This window comes from Phyllostomus discolor, chromosome 7, assembly GCF_004126475.2.
Source record: "Phyllostomus discolor isolate MPI-MPIP mPhyDis1 chromosome 7, mPhyDis1.pri.v3, whole genome shotgun sequence".
Taxonomy (NCBI): Eukaryota; Metazoa; Chordata; class Mammalia; order Chiroptera; family Phyllostomidae; genus Phyllostomus; species Phyllostomus discolor.
Window position 1 is genome coordinate 7,660,822 of NC_040909.2, and position 21,031 is coordinate 7,681,852.

A 21,031-nucleotide genomic window follows, 5' to 3' on the forward strand; every position below is an offset into this window, starting at 1 on the left:
TTGAAACGGCCACGGATGAAATTCGGCAATTAACAATAACCTGTCTTTTCTTTTTTCTACCTTTTGGCATCGTTGACTGGGGGAAAGAAATAATCTGGTCACTTGTGATTTTTTTCCACCCAATGTCGTTTTTCTAAAAGCTTCATTTAATCAACTCTCTAGTCTTCATCCTTTCAAATGCTTCTTTGCTTGTCAGCGTCTAAACAGGCTCATATTTAATTCCTTTCTTTGGGTTTCAGTGACTTCTTATAGAAGAGACTAATTTATAATTGCCCGTTTACCACTCTTCATTTGCCCTCAGAGACACTTCAAACTGATGGTAGTAATATCCAAACCTATTTTATTTCCTAGGTGTCGCATTTAAATAGTGGCAGTTACAGTCGCCCAGTTTGTTCTCGCCAGAGAACTCGTTATCTTCGTTGACGTCTCCCATCTCGCTTCCCATACCTCATTCATGATACCATTTATTCCTGCTGCATTTCGTCATGGCAAGCCATTATTTCTAAGTGCTAGGGTTTAACTTTTTTAGTCGTGTGAGGTTACAGACTCATTCCAAGGGTGCTGCCATTACCCTATTTTGGGAACTCCTTTAAGAAGTATTTTTCAGCTCCTGTAGTCATGACTTACTCTTTTATGACTCACCTTTTCAGACTTTTTCCCCCAAAGACTTTAAATTATGGTTTAAAGTGTCAAATCTAAAGTATCAAATTAAGGATTGAGGGTGACCATTTTAGAGGGTGATTGTGGTACAGATTCTGAAGGTGACTTCCGAAAAGGCGTTTTAACTTTCTAAGGTGCTTTGGAAGGGACAATCCTTGTTTGGAAATTTAAGTTCTGGTATATTTGTTTAAAATACTGTTTTCTTTAGTCATACCTAACGTATTTTCAAAATACATACAGTATTCTAAGACACACTAAAGGAAAACTATTCACAGGGTAACAAAATTTTTTGGTATGGGCTCTGGTCAGGTAGCTGAGTTGCTAGAGCATTGCCTAGATAATGCCAAGGTTGTGGGTGTGGGTTCCATCCCTGGTCAGGGAACATACAAGAATCAGCCAACAGCCCTGGCTGGTGTGGCTCAGTGGACTGAGTGCCAGCCTGTGAACCTAAGGATTGTTGGCTGGATTCCCAGTCTAGGGCACATGATTGGTTGCAGGCCAGGTCCCTAGGGGTCACATGAGAGGCAACCACACATTCATGTTCCTCTCCCTTTCTTTCTCCCTTCCTCTCTCTAAAAATAAATAAATAAAATCTTTAAAAAAAAGAATCAACCAATGGATGTATCAATAAGTGGAACAAGTCGAAGTTTCTCCCTCCCCCATCCCAACCCCTTTCCCTTCCTCTCTTTAAAATCAATCAATAAAAAAAATTTGATATAACTCGTAAAGTACTCTGGTATTTTAGTGTTTTGAGTCATTTTTCAGTATTACTTTATTATTGTATATTACAGATTTAGAATTAGCTTTAGAAACTGGATTGAAGAAAAAGAAACTGGATTTGAGTATAAACTCAACCTAACTTCATACCCCTAAAGGTTTTCCTGAATATTCTTCCAGTTACCTGCCTGCATATTTCCTCTTTTATGGCTCCCTCTTATTAAATGCTGCACAACATTCAGTTTGTGATTTTTCAGTGTTTGAATTTCAGAATAAACAGGGATTTACCATATTTAGATTTACTTAAAAAGAAGTCAAAGAGTGATTTGAAAAATCACTTCAGTGGGGGTAAAACCATTATATATTGCATCCATCAATCAAATTTTTTAGTGTTTGAAAGTTAGTAGTTTACTGTAAATAAAGGGCAAAGCTGACTATACCGAAAACCATCTTTATTTTTATTGCCTTTCATTTTCAACAATGATTACCTGAACTTAAAGTCCATTAACTAGTGGTTATTGAAAAGCCAAACCTTTCCAGCCCACTTCATGTTCTCTTTCAGCCACTTCAGGGCAGAGCAATATTCCAAACTGTACACCTGCTCCCTATTAACATTGACGGTCATGTGCTTAATGAAAAGCTTCGGATCTGACAGACGAGCAGCCATCATTAATCTTTCCACTGCCGCTTGATAATCGTCCTTGCTCCGAGATTTGTTTTCTTCACATCTACAAAGTAAAGACCTCACAAAGTCAGACACTCTAAAAAGGGATGCAATTTCTTCAAGAGATATTTACATTTGTTAGTACTAGTTATGACAAACTTTTTACTATATTCTTCCACCAGTGGCTTTCAAACTTTTTTGACCATGGCACAGTAAGCTATTTGGTATTGGGACCCAGCATATACCCTCATACATAAAAACTGAAAAGTTTCAAAAAACAAGGCGTACCCTATGACAATATATTTTCCATTGTCTCATTTTTAAAAATGTGGTTGCAAGTCCCCTAATTTCACCACACAAATGGGCTATAACCCGCAGTTTGAAAAACAGTGACCTAGAACACTGATAATAGCCTCAATCTTTGTATTTTCAAAGTTAATGATCATATTTTATGATAATGCGTAAAAGAATACTGAATTTAATCAAGTTTGGAGTTACATGTTTTACCTTGATATTGGCTATTCTGAATTGTAAATATATACTTACTGTGTAGGTAACATTTGGTAACAGAAATTGTAGCTGTATTCCTTTACTACATTTTTTATTATTTTTCTTCAGTCTGGCCTTAGGTACTTCACAAAATGCTAGACTTTATTGTCTAGTGACTTCTAACGGTCTCTACATTTTATAAAATTCTCACCTAATGGCTGTTTTTCCTATGGGACAGGGAGTGGGAGGCTTTGAAGTAGAGGGGGGCTGTTATATTAAGCATCATTCCTTCTTTCGTGTTCAGTGCATTCTGCTCTTGGCATGCATAGGGTCCAGCAGCAAGGCCCAAGCGTGGGCCCACCTGCATTAACAGCACAGTGTGGTCCACAGGGTGTGGGGCTGAGGACTTCCACTTAGAACAGGAACTGGTGGTCACAGCGAGGAGAGATTGGTCAGGTGCCTTCTAGTAGTTTCCGGCTTAGAAATTGATGCCTAGAACCTGGTAGACCAGGGATGTGCCAACTACGTGCAGTTTTTAAAACTGTTAGGATGAATACAATTTTCTCTTACAGAGGTTATTGTAACAAGAAATTAAAATTTTTATCGAATGCTAGTAATTTGGTTTTCAGTCTCAGGTCACATTAGTTCTCAATTTAACTGTTAACAAAAGTTCACAAATGCACACTACAGTATCATATAAATATAAGCATATGTAAGTACATATATATACATATATAAACATACATAAATACTATATAAAACATTTACATCCTAGGGCAGGTATAGGGAGGCATGGCCTGCTTTCAGGATACAATTAGACGTCGTCAACCAACCTTTTGAGAACTATCTGCAGCACCTGTGTGGGAGTGCCAGGACTCTGAATGCTGCTAGCATTAGACACCAGGAAGATCTCCACAGTTAAAAGCATTTCAATCTCAGATAAATAAGAAGGAATCCGTAGAAGTTTTCGATATAAATTTCCTTCTAATGGTGGGTAGCAACCCAATGAAAGAGCACCTGAAAATCAAAGAACAGATCAAACTTTACTAAAACCCTAACAGGAGAAAACCTAGACTTCCAAAATATGCGTAGGTGATAATTACTTGCAGTGCAGAATATTCTTCACATTAGAAGCAGATTTATTAAATAAATTATATAATAGCTTATCCTGGTACATTTAAAATTACTCTTTGTAAAATGTTTCTGGAACATTAAATATGAATTAAGAAATAGATTTAAACAACTATGAAAAATGACTTTTGAGTCTCATCATGGCAACCACTTATTTGAAGCTCTAGTCAATAGAACACAATTTCAGAATTACTAAAAAACCAGAATAGCTACTTGGGTTTTGTTTTAATGGGACACAGCCTAATAGAAACTACATATATTTATAATTATTGCCTATCTTGAATCATGAACCTAAAATGTAGAAAGAAAATAAAAATTACAAGTAGATTTTATTTTCTATCATATTATTATAGTCTTTTTTACTTATTGGTTTTACAAAGAAAGAGAGAAGCACTGATTTTGTTGTTCCATTTATGCATTCACTGGTTGATTCTTGTACGTGCCCTGACAGGACTGAACCCACAACCTTGGCTTACTGGGATGACACTCTCACCAACTGAGCTATCTAACCAGGGCTCCTATTGTAGTACTTTTGAGTACCCTTATTTATAGTGCTTTTATTGGGAAGTTTTTGGGGATCCAAAAGTTATCCACAGGTTTTTTTATTTAAGTGGGTGTGGGGTTGGCACCTCTAACCCCCATGTTGTTCAAGGACCAACTGTAGTCTATGCAATAAATATTTATTGACGCTGAACTAAACACTAGATATAAAAATGAGTAAAATCCATCTTTATCTTGCTGGTACTCAGTGTGTTGTAGCTATCCTCACCAATTCAGGTTCCATACATTTTACATAAATCAAAAGAAGAGATTTAACTTTGAACTGTTTAGGTGCTCATTACAGTGACGCAGACATACAGGGGAACCCCCTTAAGTCCTGGGACATCCAAATTGTATACAGACAATATTAATTATATTGCTATCTTTTACCAAAACCAATTTACATCTGTGTGGACAATATGTTTAAAATGTTTTGTTAAGTTTAAGAAATCTTTCCAATGTGGATGATGGCTAATCTTTGAGGACCTACCACCTGCCAGGTGCCTGTGCTAAAGATGTAGGTTTTATCTAGTTTTAACCTCACAGTTTACGACCTTTGAGGTTAGGTATTGTACAGACACTCCCATATTATGGGTGAGGGGCTTTGGGTAAGCACTCTGGCCTTCTGACTACTGATTTTGGACTCCTGACCACTAGGTAGTCTGCCTCTCTAGGTCACTTCCAGGACTAACAAACTATCCAGTCATTAGTTCTCAAAACTTTATTGGTTAAAATATTTACTTATTAGAGAGAGAGGAAGGGAGGGAGAAAGAGAGGCAGAGAAACACTGATGTGAGAGAGGAACATGGATCAGTCGCCTCTCTCATACACCCCAACCAGGGACTGAACTTCCGCTCTGTGGGATGCTGCCCAACCAGCCACACCAGTCAGGGCCCAAAACTTTTTATTGTAACCTACGATAAGAAATACATTTTACATATTCATGACCCAGTATATACACATACATGTATGTATGTGGCTGAAATGAAAATTTTATCAAATAATACTTAACCTTCCTGCTTGTAATGCACACTAATACTACATGTTTTCTTTCCCATTTCATTGGGGAAAAAAGTTACCACCTGCTAAACTGATCACAGCTAGTAGTGTGAGAATTATTTCCAAGTTCAGAGAGGTTTTTTGTGAAGGTAAGGGTGGCTGGGATGTGTGACATATTTCTCACAGTGGTGACAAATGTTAGGCATTCAAATGTTTGTTACATAGATGACAGTGATAGAAATGGAAATACAAGACAAATCACTGCAGGAAGGCAGAAGAGAATTGTTTTCTAGATCTAGATGCTACCTGGAATTACTTTCTAATTGAAATGCCTGCAAGGTGGCTGGGACTAAAGGAAGCATTAGTTTTCCAGGCTTATTGGTTAGAGAGAAACAGCTATGAATAGATTAACAAAGTCTATTACTAGGAGCCATGTAAAAAACTTATGAATCATGTTCACTGTAATGGCAACCTCTGGACTTCCTATATGGTCTGCCACAAAATATTGTAGGTTTTAAAAACCAGGGCTATAGCAGGGGTAAATAAAGTATGTAATTATTTCTTAAACTTCACTGCCTAACTCTTTGACTCCTATATATTTTAAAGATATGCTTAACTGGTTCAAATCCTGTCATTTATTCCCTTTGCGTACCCTTTAGTGGACATACTGATAATGTGCCATGAAATAAAGATACAGTAATTGGAAACAAGAGAAATAGCAAGTTTCAAAATGGAGTACAAATCTGTTTAGACCACTATCTTTGCATATGCATCAACTGCTTTTTGTACATATTTGAATGTCTAGTCGTAAATATTATACAAAGATTCAGCATTAGAAAATTAAAGTCAAAACCAATATAGCAAATTTAAAAATTTTAAATGTTAACTTACTTTTGTAGTGGACTCTGGCTTTGAGCCATAAACAACTCCTTCCTAAAGAAGTAATTAATCTTCTAAGAAAGGAAAAATCAATGGGGATGTTCTTTGAAATCATGAATTCTGCTACAGAGGATGAAATACCAAGACTGTTGCTTTCTATACAGGCATCGAGGAGTTTGTTAAAAAGGAGGCTATACTGTGAGACCTCCACAGTTTCTGAAAAGAAAAACATAATGGGTACAATGAAGTGGCTCTACCTGGGCTCCTCAAACTTCTCTTACTACTGTCCTCCTCCCTCTGCTCCCCCTGGCATTTTCGGAGTCACCGCCACTAACATGCAATCAGTCATCTCACGTGATCGCTAGGTTAACAAACAAGGGCGTGCGACAGCAGCATGTAACGGAGAGCAGGAAAGGAAGCCTGGCAGTGGTTTCAGAAGCTGCGTTAACACCTCTGTCTGTGACCCCCTCCCCCGTGAGTGCACTGCAGCTTCTGCACGGTGGCTCCGTCGCGTCCTGCCTGTCGGTCATACCTCAGATGTGTACTTCCCATGACTAATAAGAAACCATCACCTCATAAATATTCACTCACAAATGAAAAAAACCCTTCATCGGGTATTTCTATTCCTTTCTCTTCTTCACTTAGAAGGAAATGAAGTCACATGGAGACTCCCAAGTGTTTTGTGCCCTATATTCGGTCAGTTTAATCCATAATCCAGGCTTTAGGTCTTTTCATCATTTTTAGGATTTTTTAGTGGTCCAGGTCTTATCAGGAATTAATCTCCTTACCTTTAGTCTCTTCCTAAACATCACCACCAGAGGAAATTTCCTAAAGCACTAACTTTGACTGACAAAGCAATGAGGGGAGGCCCTCAGGTGTTAACCCAGCCCTCCGAACCCACCGCTCAAACCCTTGCTTGTCTCCCTGAACCGGGACTCCTGAGCTTCGGCACTCAAGAGCACTACGTGCCACTGCCCACATTAGTGGCCTTTCCTTGAACTTGTCATCTGCTTAAAGTCCTCTACTTAGTCCATGTTCACCTATGTTATAAGGTAATGGAAACCCAGTTGTGTATTTAAGTAATAAAAAGTATTCTTCATTATTCCAATGCAATGAATTCTCTTAAGATGTAAAGCTTGCTGGGGGTACGTAACATACTGTTGGCTGATGACTTGACTGAGGTGGGGCAAGGGGAGTGATGAGAAGGCTTCCGGTAGGAACCGCTAACAACACAGAGACAAGCATCTCTGCTTTTTAAAAAAAAAAAAAAAATCAGGAAAGCATATTCAATTTGCAGAAAACATCATTAAAATATATATTGGAATATAAAATTAAACCCAAACAGGTGGAGCACTGTATCTTATTCATAGTTAAATATCCAGATGGGCAAGAGATAATTCAGCTACACTTTTAAAAATCATACCTTGGGAATTTTGAAAACCTGGTAGATTTTGCAAAACTTCAAAAGTCTGTCTGTAAAGGCTCTTGGCTAAGATTTCGTGTGCAATTGTACAGAGCAGATTATGGCGATTGAGTACGTCCAGTCTTTCACATGGCCACAGTGGTGTATTGATTATCCATTCTGACTCTTTCAAAAAGAAAAAAAGTACTAATACTTTATACTATGAAAATTACATTTAGTATAATCACAACTCATGTTTTTCAATATCTTTTGGAAAGTGACAAAACATAAGTATATGTACTCAGAAAAAGTAACAATGGCTCAAATTTATTAGAAACTTACACAGTGATTATTGTGATAACTTATTTTTAATTATTTGTTTTTCTTAGCACACTAAACAGTTATTGATTCAGAAGTTAATGTTTAGCCCTGGCTGCTTGAGATCGGCCACCATCATGAACAACACAGTAACTACCTGGACCAGGAAGTCCATGGCCAACAGATACCTTCAGCAGAAACAAATGGTCATTGATGTCCTTCACACTGAGAAGGCAACAGTATCCAAGACAGAAATTTAGGAAAAGCTAACCAAAATGTATGACCACACTGGCTGTCATGCTTGTGTTTGGGTTCAGAACTCATTTTGGTGGTGGCAAGGAAACTGGCTTTGGCGTGATTTATGATTCCTTAGATTATGCAAACGAAAATGAACCCAAACATAGACTTGTCAGGCGTGGCTGTATGAGAAAAAGACCTCAAGAACACAGAGAGAGGAGCGCGGGGTCAGGATGGGGAAAGTCGGGGGACTGCCAAGGCCAGTGTTGGTGCTGCGAGAAGTCAGCTGGAGATGGACCAGGGAGGAGTCAAGGATTCCTCAGTGACTTCATCTGTGGGGGCTGGGCAGACTTTTTCCTGAGAAGGTTAATAAACTAAGAACTTTAAAAAAGAAGAAGTTAATGTTTATTTTTACATGACAAAAATGTTCAGATTATAACAAATACTTGTAATAATGTAAACTAGTATTTGTGTGAACTTCAATCATTTTAAATAAAGAATATATCATTAGTTTTGGTCTTCTTGAGGAACAGTTTTCCCTCTCAATTTTAAAAACAATTTTTATTATAAAAATATCTGAGCCCTGGCTGGTGTGGCTCAATGGATTGAGCACCGGCCTGTGAACCAAAGGGTTACTGGTTCGATTTGCAGTCAGGGCACGTGCTTGGGTTGTGGGCCAGGTCCCCACTAGGGGGCATGTGAGGGGCAACCACACAATGATGTTTCTCTCCCTCTTTTTCTCCCTCCTTCTCCCTCTGTCAAAAGATAAATATATAATATTTTTAAAAATATATTTGATATGTAGGAAAGAACAGATAAGTTATAAAAAAGCATAATAATAAAATGAACTCTGTGTACACATCAAACAGCTTTAGAAAAGAAAATATTACCTATAATGCTGAAGTTCTTTGTTTTTGTTAGTCATACCTGGTACATAAATAACACACATAAAAACAGACTATATGGTCTTTTTTTAATAAAAATTGCATTGCTCTTTATTTAGTATTCATTGTTTACTATTAAGGTAAAATAATGCATTTTTGAAAGGCTGATATATTTTAGGAGAATTATTTTGAAATTTTGCCAAATTATGTAGCTATATTAAAAATCTGAGTAAGTTGATTATTTTATGTACCAAAGTTAACTGAATCTAATAGTTGGGAAGTCATTTGGAAATGAATAAGCTCAATTCAACACATTCACAACTTTATCAACATAAATACTTTAATGAAAATTTTATAAGGACTCTTATAAGAATAAATTCTCATGAAGAAAAACCAGTTTACTGTGTATTTAATACTAATTTTATGGTGATAAAAGTTCTTATTGCATTAATCCTCATATTTTTCTCTGTTCTATAGTTGGGAACTATTTTCCATTTGTCTAAAAATCTCAGGAGTCAAAGGCAAGCAAATTTCCTGTAACAGACACTCTTTATCCACTGACTGTGCAACACATGCACACCCAGTCGTTACCTGTGCAGACTCGGAAAGCAGGCACTGAGAACGAAAGGCTACAACCACCATCTGCACTGAATGAATTTCCAGGCTAGTCAGTGTCACAACCACGCACCCCTCGCTTACAATGGAGAATACGTGCCGGGGGTGGGGGGAGATGGCTGAACATATCCTTTCTCCCCTACAGAACTGTATTAAAATCTGACACAATAATTCGAAAATATATTCCAAAGAATAAACAGTTGAGGACAGCGGAAAATAGTATGGAAAAGGAGTGAGGGTAGCCTTGCCTAAATAAATAAATATTATCACTTATTCTAAAGCTGCATTAACTAAAAAGAGCATAGTGCTATCAGAAAAAGATCTCTGGGAGAAAAGACAAGTATAGAACCAACCCCAAGCAGATATAAGATTCTAATATATAAAAGCAGTGTTTCAAATATGTGAAGGATAAGTTGGGATATTTGGGGGAAACAGATAATATTAGGTTTCTACCTCGTATCAAAATTTTAAAGTAACAACAAAAAAACTTGAAGACCATAATGGTGAACATATGTTTTTGAGATAGCTAAAGACTGCCTAAAGCATGATACAAAACACAAATTATTAAAGGTTTAAAAAGCAGTTTATATTAAACAGAAAATAATCAGTTGGGCAAAAGAAAAAAACAAACAAAAATACAATAAAAAATTTTCCTAAGTGTAATATGCACATCATTGATGGTACCTGAACTAATTTTAGATGTTACATTATAATTTAAATAATTTATCTGTGTGTTATAAAAACTATACAAATAAAAGGATCACATTAAATATAAAAATCACATCAAACCTGTGATTTCATATACATTATTACTTAGAATGAGGCCAAGTTGGTTGATTATTTTAAATCAACCAACTTTTGTACTTTTAAATATAAACTATCACTAAAAAATTCAAGCAAAAGAGAAAAGTTCAAAGAAGAAATGAACAGAAATCTAATATTCCATCACTGAAAATGACCAGTGCTCACATTTGGTGAAAATTATTTGGGAAAGAGGTCGTAATGACCTACACAGCGGCCACACGTAGATAAAGTGGGTATGAGTGGAACTGTGGTGCACAAACAGGCTGACGATGGACTGGCCTATCACAATGTTGTGCTGGGAAAGCCACTTGCACTGATTGAAAATGAAGACAACAGTTTCAGAAAATACGAAAAGTGTTTCTATGCTTCTATTAGTACTGTAGTGACAGTCGCCACAGTGCAGGTGTTTGAGCTAATCCTTCTATTAAATTTCCTAGTACAAAGAAGTTAACACTTAGAAACACACACACACACACACACACACACACACACTTTCAAAAACTCCAGCCTGAGACAACATGGATGGACCTTGAGAGCATTATGCTAAGTAAAATAAGTCAGAGAGAGAAAGACAAATATTATATGATCTCACTTATATGTGAAATCTAAACAACAAAACCAAACCAAAAACTCAAACACAAAAAGAGGTCAGAGTTGTGGTTACCGGGGGCGGAAGAACTTGATAAACGTGGTCAAAGGCGCAGATTCCCAGTTGTAACATAAATCAGTCTGGGGATGTGACGTACAACATGGTAGCTGGCGTTAACCCTGCTGCGTGGTCCCTCTGAACGTTGTGAAGAGGGGAGATCCTGAGGGTTCTCATCACAAGGGAAAAACGTTTTTTTTTTCTTTTCCTTTTTTCTATTTATATGAAATGACAGATGTTAACTAAACTTACTGTGGCCATCATTTCACAATACATGTAAATCAAGTCATTAAACTTATTCAGTGTTGTATGTCAATTATCTCAACAAAACTACAAAAAATAAAAATAAAAACCCCTCTCCCAAACAGCAATTTCCTCCCTAGGAAGGTACAAAGATAGGTAAGTGAAGCAGATCCATGGATAATCCATAATAAAAAAAATCCAAAATAAAAATAGTAATGTTTATGGCAGTGGTCAACAAACTGGGGGAGCGACTGGAGGAAGTACGGTTTTGGGACTCAGGGGAGGTGTGAGGTCACCACGCGAGAGTGCTGTAGACCAGTGGCCTTCACAGTGAGGTCCCCAGACCGGCGGCATCATCGGCCGTGTCTGAGAACTTGTGAGAAACGCAGGTTCTCAGGAGCCATCCCAGCTTAACGAATCTGAAAATCCTGGCCCACGGAGTCTGTGTTTCCACAAGCCTCACAGGGCATTCTGGTGGTCAAGTGTGAAAACAAAATCAGAATCACCATTCTGCTTGGTAGTTGACCAGCTTAGTCTGGGTCTGTTCATGTGATTTGTGCTTTTGCCCTGCTGCAATTTTATCGAGTTCATTTAAAGGAAAGACTAGGTAAATAATAATGCTAGTATAGGGCTTAAGAATATGGATTTTGTAAACGGGAAGGCCTAGACTGGAATTCTTTTTTTTAATAAATTTTTTTCAAAGATTTTATTTATTTGTTTTCAGAGAGGGAAGGGAGGGAGAAAGAGAGAGAGAGAAACATCAATGTGCAGTTGCTGGGGGCCATGGCCCGCAACCCAGGCATGTGCCCTGACTGGGAATTGAACTGGCGGCCCTTTGGTTTGTAGGCTGGCAGTCAATCCACTGAGCTACACCAGCCAGGGCCTTAATGTATATTAATGTATACTCTTGCGAATATTACTCTCACTACAAGTGAGGCTCAACCACATGTCTTTCCTTTGTTGAGAATGGCCTCGTCACTGCAGAACCCTTTCAAGAACAAAAAAATTCTGGGGAGAACTTAGTACTTCTGTGGGCTCTTCTTTTGAAGAAATAAAATTTTACTTATGAAAATGACTTTGAATCGGAACACTCATTGCAAAAGAGAATCCTGTGCTTATAACTTATAGAAATTTTAAAGATAATCTCAACATTAAAACATCAGAATGGTAAAGATTTTCAATGCCCTCCGGCCATTCCACACCCCTCCCACGAACTTCCCGTCACTCTGTAATTTGAGAAAGACCAGCTGTGCCAGATGCTTTCAGGCAGAAGCTTCCTGTTAGAGAGCGACCCAAGCCCTGTTTTAGCAACTATTTCATTTAATCTTTCCATTTCTTGCCACGACACTCCTTTGTAACAGAGCTTGTGCACTCTGGCTTGCATTTTACTAACTTCTGTTTTGTATGTTGGTTACTCTTCCCCACTTAGCAAACCTCCCTGGTTAGGTTAAGCTGAAGAAAACTTTTCCAACAAGCTTTTGATCACGAAGTCCACCCACAACGTCTGTGTTGCACACACTCTCGCACTGAACAAATGCCAATATGAGTATGTCCGTGTGCCGATACGTGTGTCTGAGTGTTTGTGTAAAGGTTATCTATTTGTGTTGTGCATATATTCCATCTTCCCATTTAAACTCTTGAGATTCTCGAGGTTTCTTCATTCACATCCCATTTTATCAGATAAAGTCTGCCTGATGGTCCAAGTAGCCAGAGTTACTGTAGGTACCGTGCTGTGCTACCACTGTGTTCTCTAAAGCTTCATCTGCCTCATACCAAACAAACCTTCGTTGCTTCTGCTGGCTTAATGTTAACTTTTACTAAACACACTGACTTACTAGGGAACGTAAGCTTTACTTGTCTTTTTTGGAAGTCACGTTTGCCTATACGTACAAATATAGAGCTTATGCAGACTGCAATCAGAATTCCTGTCTCGGGTCGCAGCTGAAGCCTGGGCTCCAAACCTGGACGGTCTGGGTTTGAATCTGGCGCCCACTCCTTACTTGTTACGCATCTGGGGCAAGTTGCTTCTTGTCCCTGACAACATTTTTTTTAAACCCATAAAATGGGGATAGTAATAATTCCAAACACACAGGACTTCTATGAAGATAAATTGAGATAATCCAGGTAAAGAATTTAGTATGGTGCCTATGTCACAGTAAGAACTAGCTTTTCAACAAAGTTTCATACAATTTCTTTTTTTTTTCAAAGATTTTATTTATTTATTTTTAGAGAGGGGAAGGGTGGGGGAATGTGAGAGAGAGAAACATCGATGTGTGGTTGCATCTCACGCTCCCCTTGCCGGGGACCTGACCCGCAACCCAGGCATGTGCCCTGACTGGGAATTAAATTAGTGACCCTTTGGTTTGCAGGCTGACACTCAATCCACTGAGCCACACCAGCCAGGGCAGTTTCATATAATTTCTTTTTTAAAATTAGGTTAACTTTCTCCTTTCATTTTATACAACTAGTTTTCCTACACACATGACCATTAGGGTTTAGACCAAATTATATCCACAATTCAATGTCAGCTTAAGGCAGCAATTTTCAACAGGTGTGCTGCAAGAATTTTTAAAACATGCAATACCTGACTATTTAGTTAGGGTCACTGAGCTCTTTTCCCTTAGACTGTCAACAAAAAAATGACAACCGCCAATGCAACAAGAGCTGTCTGGTGTGGCTGAATCAAAATTATACCTATTTTTGTCAGATCAGCAAAAATATATTTTTTGGTGTGCCACGGAATTTTGATAATTAGTTTATGTGTGCCATGAGATGAAAAGGTTGAGAATCACTAACTTAAGGTAATTCACTACACAGACAAGAATTTATAACACAAATTATTTTATGCTTGCATATATCAGAACTTACCTCTTAATACCCAAATGGCACCATCTAGGCTTCCACTTTTTAGAAAAATTTCTACTGCAACATTCACAATTTGACATCTTGGTGCTAACTTCTCAGGCCCTGTAAGTCCTTTTAAACTTGTAAAATGTATTTTTAATTCATATAGTGTATCTAAGACCTTCCTTCCCTAGAGTAAAAATAAAGAGCAGTAATTGAGAATCACTCATGTTGAGTAATACAGAGATACAAAGTCACACTGATAATTACATGGAAACCAACTACCCAATTGAATCATCATTCTAGACGGAGAGTTCTCAAACTGCTCCAAGGGGAGCAAGCAGGGCTTTGCCTCTGGTTACCCGCCCACTCCACTGGCCCCTTGCAGCAGCTTCTCCTTCCATGTGTTTTATACACTGTGCTTCCCCTAAAGATTTCATTCGGCAAAAGGATTTCACGCCTTGGTGTGGGAAACTATTGGTTATAAGTTCTTGCACTTTTTCTGTTGATTATCCTGAGATCCAGGAGGGAGAGAAAGTGAAAATGAAGATAACTGAGGTAAAGAATGATAGTGAAGAAAAGGGTAAGACTGTTGGCTGAAAACTGTGTCTTTGATTCAGCAGATTATTTTATGTGCTCTACATATAGACCATCTCTAGTCTGGACATCAGAAATTGGACATACATTATTATTTTACATCAAGGGTCAGTGCACTTTCTCTATAAACAGACAGTAAACATGTTAGGCTTTGCAGGTCACATTTGGTCAGTTGTACATTCTTTTTTGGTTGTTGTTTTTAATTTGTAACTCTTTAAAAATATAAAAAAAAACACTCTTAGCTCTTGAGATGTACAAAAACAGGCTGTGGGTCAGACTTGGTCCTTAGTTTGCAGACCTTTGTTTTATATCACATTTTATAGTATTTTGAGTTAGATGCATATAAGTAGTGGATTTTCAAGAGTTCCTTTAGTTTAATTGCAATGATTTTATGTTAAAAAAAAGGAATAGGTTTCATTAAAAATACCAAGATAAAATATTCATTCTAAATAAGATAGCGAATTTTTTTAATCTTCATCCGGGCACATTTTTTTTTCATTGTGTTTAGAGAGTGAGGAAGGGAGAGAGAGAAACATCTGATGCAGGAGAGAAGCGCTGACTGGTTGCCTCCTGTATGCACTGGACTGGGGATTGTATGTGCCCAGACGGGGAGGGGGGATCGAGGATCAAACCTGCAATCTAGGTATGTGCTTTGGCTGGGAATTGAACCCACAACCTTTAGGTCATGGGCAATGCTCCAACCAACTGAGGCACACCAGCCAGGACGATAGAGAAAATTTTTAGTTAAAATACAAACACAAATTCACCAGCCTCTTAAGAAATAATAATAACCTAATAAAATTAAAATATACTCTAAAATTTGAACAAATTCAATCTGGGTTTTTAAAAGGGTCTTCCTGTTAGGTAGTCCTTAATTTCTCAAACATTAAATATCCAAGGTATTGCCACTATGACCAACCTCAAGCTAGACCGTAGGGCCAGGGACAAGGTGCCTTCTGCCCATTCCAGGCCTAATGCCCAAAAAGTGCTCAACTGCTTGGAAGCCTTTGAGACCAAGGACCTTTTGTACAATGATTTTGTTCTTGTTTTTTTTTTTTTTAAAGATTTAATTTATTTATTTTTAGAGAGGGAAGGCGGGGGAGAGAGAGAGAGAGAGAGAGAGAGAAAGAGAGAGAAACATCAATGTGCAGTTGCTGGGGGTCATGGCCTGCAACCCAGGCATATACCCTGACCAGGAATCGAACCTGCGACACTTTGATTCACAGCCTGAGCTCAATCCACTGAGCTACACCAGCCAGGGCTTTGTTCTTGTTTTTAATTTTAAAAAGTTCATGACTTTTTTATGTGTATGAGTGACCATGTACTTAAATGCAACTGAATTCATTCAATTTTGAAATAACTGCTTTATAAGAAGAAAATAACAAAAGATACATATTAATAGTTGATTCAATAGTGGCCGCACTCTTCACTGTTCCACGTTCTACATTATTCTAGCACTTCCTCCCTATTTTGGATTTTCCTGTCCTCTACTTTACCAAGTCTATAGCTCCACCTGCCATCTCCTGGGAAATCTAAAGAATGATAGTATAACACGGTCTGGAATCACTAGACCACTTCTACGATGAGCTAAACCTCAAAGGTAGACATCAAGATACATAGTATGTAGTGTTCCAGAGCACTCTAGGAAGTAGTGATTTTTTAAAGGGGTTCTATTAATTGTGAGTATCCTGGTTTCATTTTTAAAAAGGTATCTTGAACTCTTGCAAAATTACAAGTCTACTGATGGATAGTCAGGCACTGGTGAAATAAATTTGGAATTGAAAGTTGCTTCAAATAAATATGACATTTAGCACAGCTTTCTAAGTGTTCCCTCCACTGAAATTCTTCCTAGTAGCCAGTCGGATGCCACCTCCTTTCCACATAGGCCTAATATACCACCTAATAATTCACTTACTAATCTGGGACTCATTTTGTCACTTGTGATGATTAATAGCAAATTCCTAACTCAACATATTCTGTTCAAAAATGTAAAACTAACACTTTCTATACCAAGCCCAAACAAAAACTTAATGACCTACCTTGGACCACTGCAATAGCTTGTGATAGAAGTACATAGCACTGATTCCAATTCTTCCCAGCAAAGTTTTATCTACTTCACTGTTCTGTGGATCTTTGCTAACTGGAACACAAAGCAGGCATATGGAAGAAAGTGAAACAGTCACATAAAATGATGAAAAGGCAAGTTAATATGGAACTACTGATACGCCACAGATACCAGGTGTCGGCAAACTATAGCCCACAGGCCTGTTTTTAGATCTAACCTGTGAACTATGATTTAAAAAAAAATTAAAGGGTTGTTTGAAAAGAAAACAAAACTTTGTGACACAAAATATACGTGATGTGTGCAAAGCCTAAAATATCTGGTTCTTTACAGAAAAAGTTAGCCGATCCCAGACAAAGAATCTAGCAGTGAAGAGCTCATGTTTAAAAAAAAAAAGCCTCAAAAATACACCAAGTTTAGTGACTTGAAATAGTGAAGATTATGACAACTTCAATGACTGAAAAATTCAAGTGCTTCGGTATAATTTGCTAGCAATAGTTTTACCAATCTGAATAAAGAGAAAAATAAGAACATGAAACGTCTGATATTAAAATACCAATATTTGACCTCATATCATTAGTCTAACTTAATAAATAAGTGGAAATATTTTAAAAACAGAAGACGTGTCTGTAACCTGTAGTATTAACTTATCCTCAACGCGGAAAATACTAGGAGCTTGACATTCCTGTTAAATGAACATTACGTCACCCTGACACACAAGACTCAGACCAAAACGGTGTCACTTTACCTGTTTCAGCAAACTCACAAAACGGAACAACTGGTCTCTCTTCTTTATAGTCTTTTGTTAGTGTTTCAGCAATACAAGTACAAAATCTCTGGAAATCTGCAAATTTTTCACAGCCCATTTTTACCTTAAGGTATAAATTTCCCAATTTGGTCCAGTCACTTTTTTCTTTACAATGCTATCAGAATTGTTAAAAACAAAACAGAAAAAAGAAAGCAAGCTGTCATTTATGCAAACATATTATGGAGCAGGCATACGCAGTCATTAGACACACAGGAATGAATAAGACATAATCTCTGCCAAGCCTATGAACTTACTAACAAGTGTTACATCAGTAACATGCTATTATTGTACAGTTTGCTTTTCTGACTAGTGCAGAGCAATGGGTTCTAGATGGCAACGTACATTTATTTTACCTAGTTCCTACTGTGCTTATGATGTCACCCCTGAACCTGAACTAGACACTGGAGATAGACTTTATGGAATTTCTTCTACAAAAGGGGTTACAAAGTAAATTTCAGTAAACTTACTATTATTTTCTATTATAAACTAAGCAATAGTTTTTCATGCCAACCAACCAAAAATTGTTTAAAGAATGTAAATACTAATTAAGATTAGACCAACAAGTACTATATGAGTATAAAAATGATCTTAAGTTAAAATGTAAAATCATCCTGAAAGTCCTGTATTTCTTACACTCTAAATGCTGGGTGAGTGCACGCTGACCTTGGCTTTCCCCATCATTTCACATACCATGGCCATTCGTGCATCACGACAACTAAGTCAACTTTCTTGTGCACTGAGCTGAGTGAGCCTGCCCCACGACAGGAAGTAAAGGCTAAGCTTTAGAATATTACATCTTAACATAAGTTAATTTTGAAACTAACAAATCATTTTCAGACTTATTTTTAGGATAATCAACAATTCTAGAAATTATGTTTGTACTCAAAGTATTAAAAAAAAAACTAGCCCTGGCTGGTGTGGCTCAGTGGACTGGGTGCTGGTCTGTGAACCAAAGGGTTGCTGATTTGATTCCCAGTCAGGGCACATGCCTGGGTTGTGGGCCAGGTCCCCAGTAGGGGGTGTGTGAGAGGCAACCACACATTGATGTTTCTCTCCCCCTCTTTCTCCCTCCTCTCCCCTCTGTCTAAAATAAATAAATAAATAAATAAAATCTTAAAAAAAGTAAACTTCTTTTCCTTGATTATTTTTTCCAATGTAACGGCCACATTTCTAAAACTTTTCCTAAAATGGACTTACTAATCAAAGTTTCTAAGCAAAGATGCCAGCAATTTATTTAAAAAATAAGTGCCATACCTCTACTTCATTCAAGGCTGAGTCTAAGTCACAGGTCCAGTTCTTTTTAAATTGCCTCATTTGTAACCTTTAACAATAGGAAAGTGTTAATTAATTGAGCACCTCGAAAGTCATCATTGCTCCCAATTCATTTATTTTACAGCTTATACCTAAGAGACTGGAGGGAAAAGAATGCATTAATATACTAAAAAATTCTTTAGAGCTAAAAAAAATCAACTTCTTAAGTATGTACCTCACATTGTTTCCTCCCCAGGCCATAGGCAACAAGGAGAAAAAAAAAGTAAATTCCACACAAAACTGCAGCTTCAAATAATTGTGAATAAAAAGAGAAAAAATATTAAATCACAGCACTTGATCTCTAGTTCCCACTCCACCCTCACTGCTCCAACAAGCAAAGTCAGACCAAAACAAAAACAAAGCAATTAAAAAAAAAAGTCTGTGGGGAAGAACCAAAAAGGGAAACTACCAGAAGGATCTAATAACAAAACCACTACAAAACCAAGTCCACACTAAGTTTGAAAATGCTAAAAAGAATAAAAGCTTCTGGGTAGGCAGAATGCAGACCACACAGAAGGAACTAAAAAGTTTATATGATTTAAAGAAGGCAACCTGAAATGCAAAGCTTGTGGGAGAGAATAAAAGACCAAAGTGAAAAAGATAAGTACCATTTGGCAACTGAAAGGAGGAAAAGAAGAAAAAAGGGAAAGAAGAGGGTATAACAGCCAACTACGGGGTCAGTGTTGGTAATTAGTCCCAACATTCTACAAATTATTACAGATCATTAAATAGGAAGAACCACTTCTTAATTCCTTTCATAAAGCGAGTATAACATTGATACCTAAACTAGATAAGAGACAGGACAAACTGTAGAACAATATTACTCATATGGTGATGTAAAAATATTGATAAAATATTAACAAACAGATCAGCTTTGTAAGATGTAAGAGTTATGGGGATGGATAATGGTGATAGTTGTAAAAACAATGTGATTGTATTTATTTATTTATTTGTTTGAGATGTTAATTTTTTTTAATTCAAATTATTTTATTGTTGTTCAATTACAGGTATCTGTATTTTCTCCCCACTACTCCCCCTCACTCCCTCTAAACCCAATGTGAATGTATTTAATACTGCTGAACTGTACACTTAAAAATGGTTAAGATGGCTTTATCAACATTGTATCAGAGGTATGAGCCAATACAATTTAGACAAGGCAGATCATTTAACTGAATAAGTAAATAAATGTAGGAGAAGGGACAGCTCTTCTTTACTGAAGAATTCCAACTAATAAATATACAAGAAATGGGGAAGACACCGAATCACGACTAGGCAAATACCAGAGTAGCAACCTGCAGGAAGGATCCACCGATGAATACTAAAATTGATGCATGAGGGAGCGAGGAGAGGCAGGACACTGGGTAATGCTAAAGTCTCTCCCTTGAAATGCTTATTAACTACAAAGGGACAAACAGGAACTGTACAGTGTAGAGACTGGCAGCTGACATTTTTAACTAAGTGCTCAAGGTAAACTTAACCAGCAATAGGAGACAGTGATACCATGTGCACCTCCTATGATGCACTGAGATCTATAGTTAATAGATTGTACCAAAGTGAACTTCCTGGTTTTAGTAAGTGCATTTTTATTATGGTGGATGTTCACATGAAAGGAAGCTAGATGAAGGGTACATGGGAAGTCTCTATGCTAATTTTTCCAATATTTCTGTAAATCCAAATTATTTCAAAATAAATTTTTAAGCCATTAAATGTATGTTAACAAATTTTGTAGATTATAGACACACCTATATTCTCACTGATGTCCTCAATATAAATGTTAGAATTTTTTGTAGCAGCCTTATCTACTGAGAGTGAAAGCTTTCCAAAAGAACTATAAACTATTTAATTAAAAACTATAATAAAAATCAAAGTATGAGTGTTTATTAAATCTAATTTCCCTAGCCCAGAAGAGGGTATTTATTTCAAAGTGTGTCAGAGAAATTCAAATATAAAATAATACACTATTTTTTTTCTTTTGCCTTGAGGCTGGGTCCACATCCCCAACCACAATCCATACCCTTTAACTAACTACCGTTATTTGCCTACTCTTACCTTCATCAAATACGTCACCAATGTTACTACCTCTGAAAAAATACTAAACAATTGTTTTGAATCAGGAGCATAGGAAGGGGCAGGGCATATGAGGATACAATTTTCAAAAAAATTAGGGGCTGTAAAATAAAC

The 21,031-nt window shown here is 37.2% G+C and overlaps 1 protein-coding gene and 1 pseudogene across 1 annotated transcript in view; one reads left to right on the forward strand and one right to left on the reverse strand.

Annotated features, from left to right (window-relative positions):
* Nucleotides 1-1,737: 1,737 nt before the first annotated feature.
* TOPAZ1 (testis and ovary specific PAZ domain containing 1) overlaps nt 1,738-21,031 on the reverse strand; it is a 52,022-nt gene continuing 32,728 nt past the window's right edge. Inside the window, 8 exon segments of the mRNA XM_036031509.1 lie at nt 1,738-2,105; nt 3,364-3,547; nt 6,092-6,295; nt 7,503-7,667; nt 14,097-14,262; nt 16,709-16,809; nt 17,480-17,654; nt 18,794-18,860. Of these exon segments, the coding sequence (XP_035887402.1) occupies nt 1,886-2,105; nt 3,364-3,547; nt 6,092-6,295; nt 7,503-7,667; nt 14,097-14,262; nt 16,709-16,809; nt 17,480-17,654; nt 18,794-18,860 (1,282 nt within the window). The 3' untranslated portion in view covers nt 1,738-1,885.
* On the forward strand, nt 7,634-8,397 carry LOC114501757 (annotated as a pseudogene).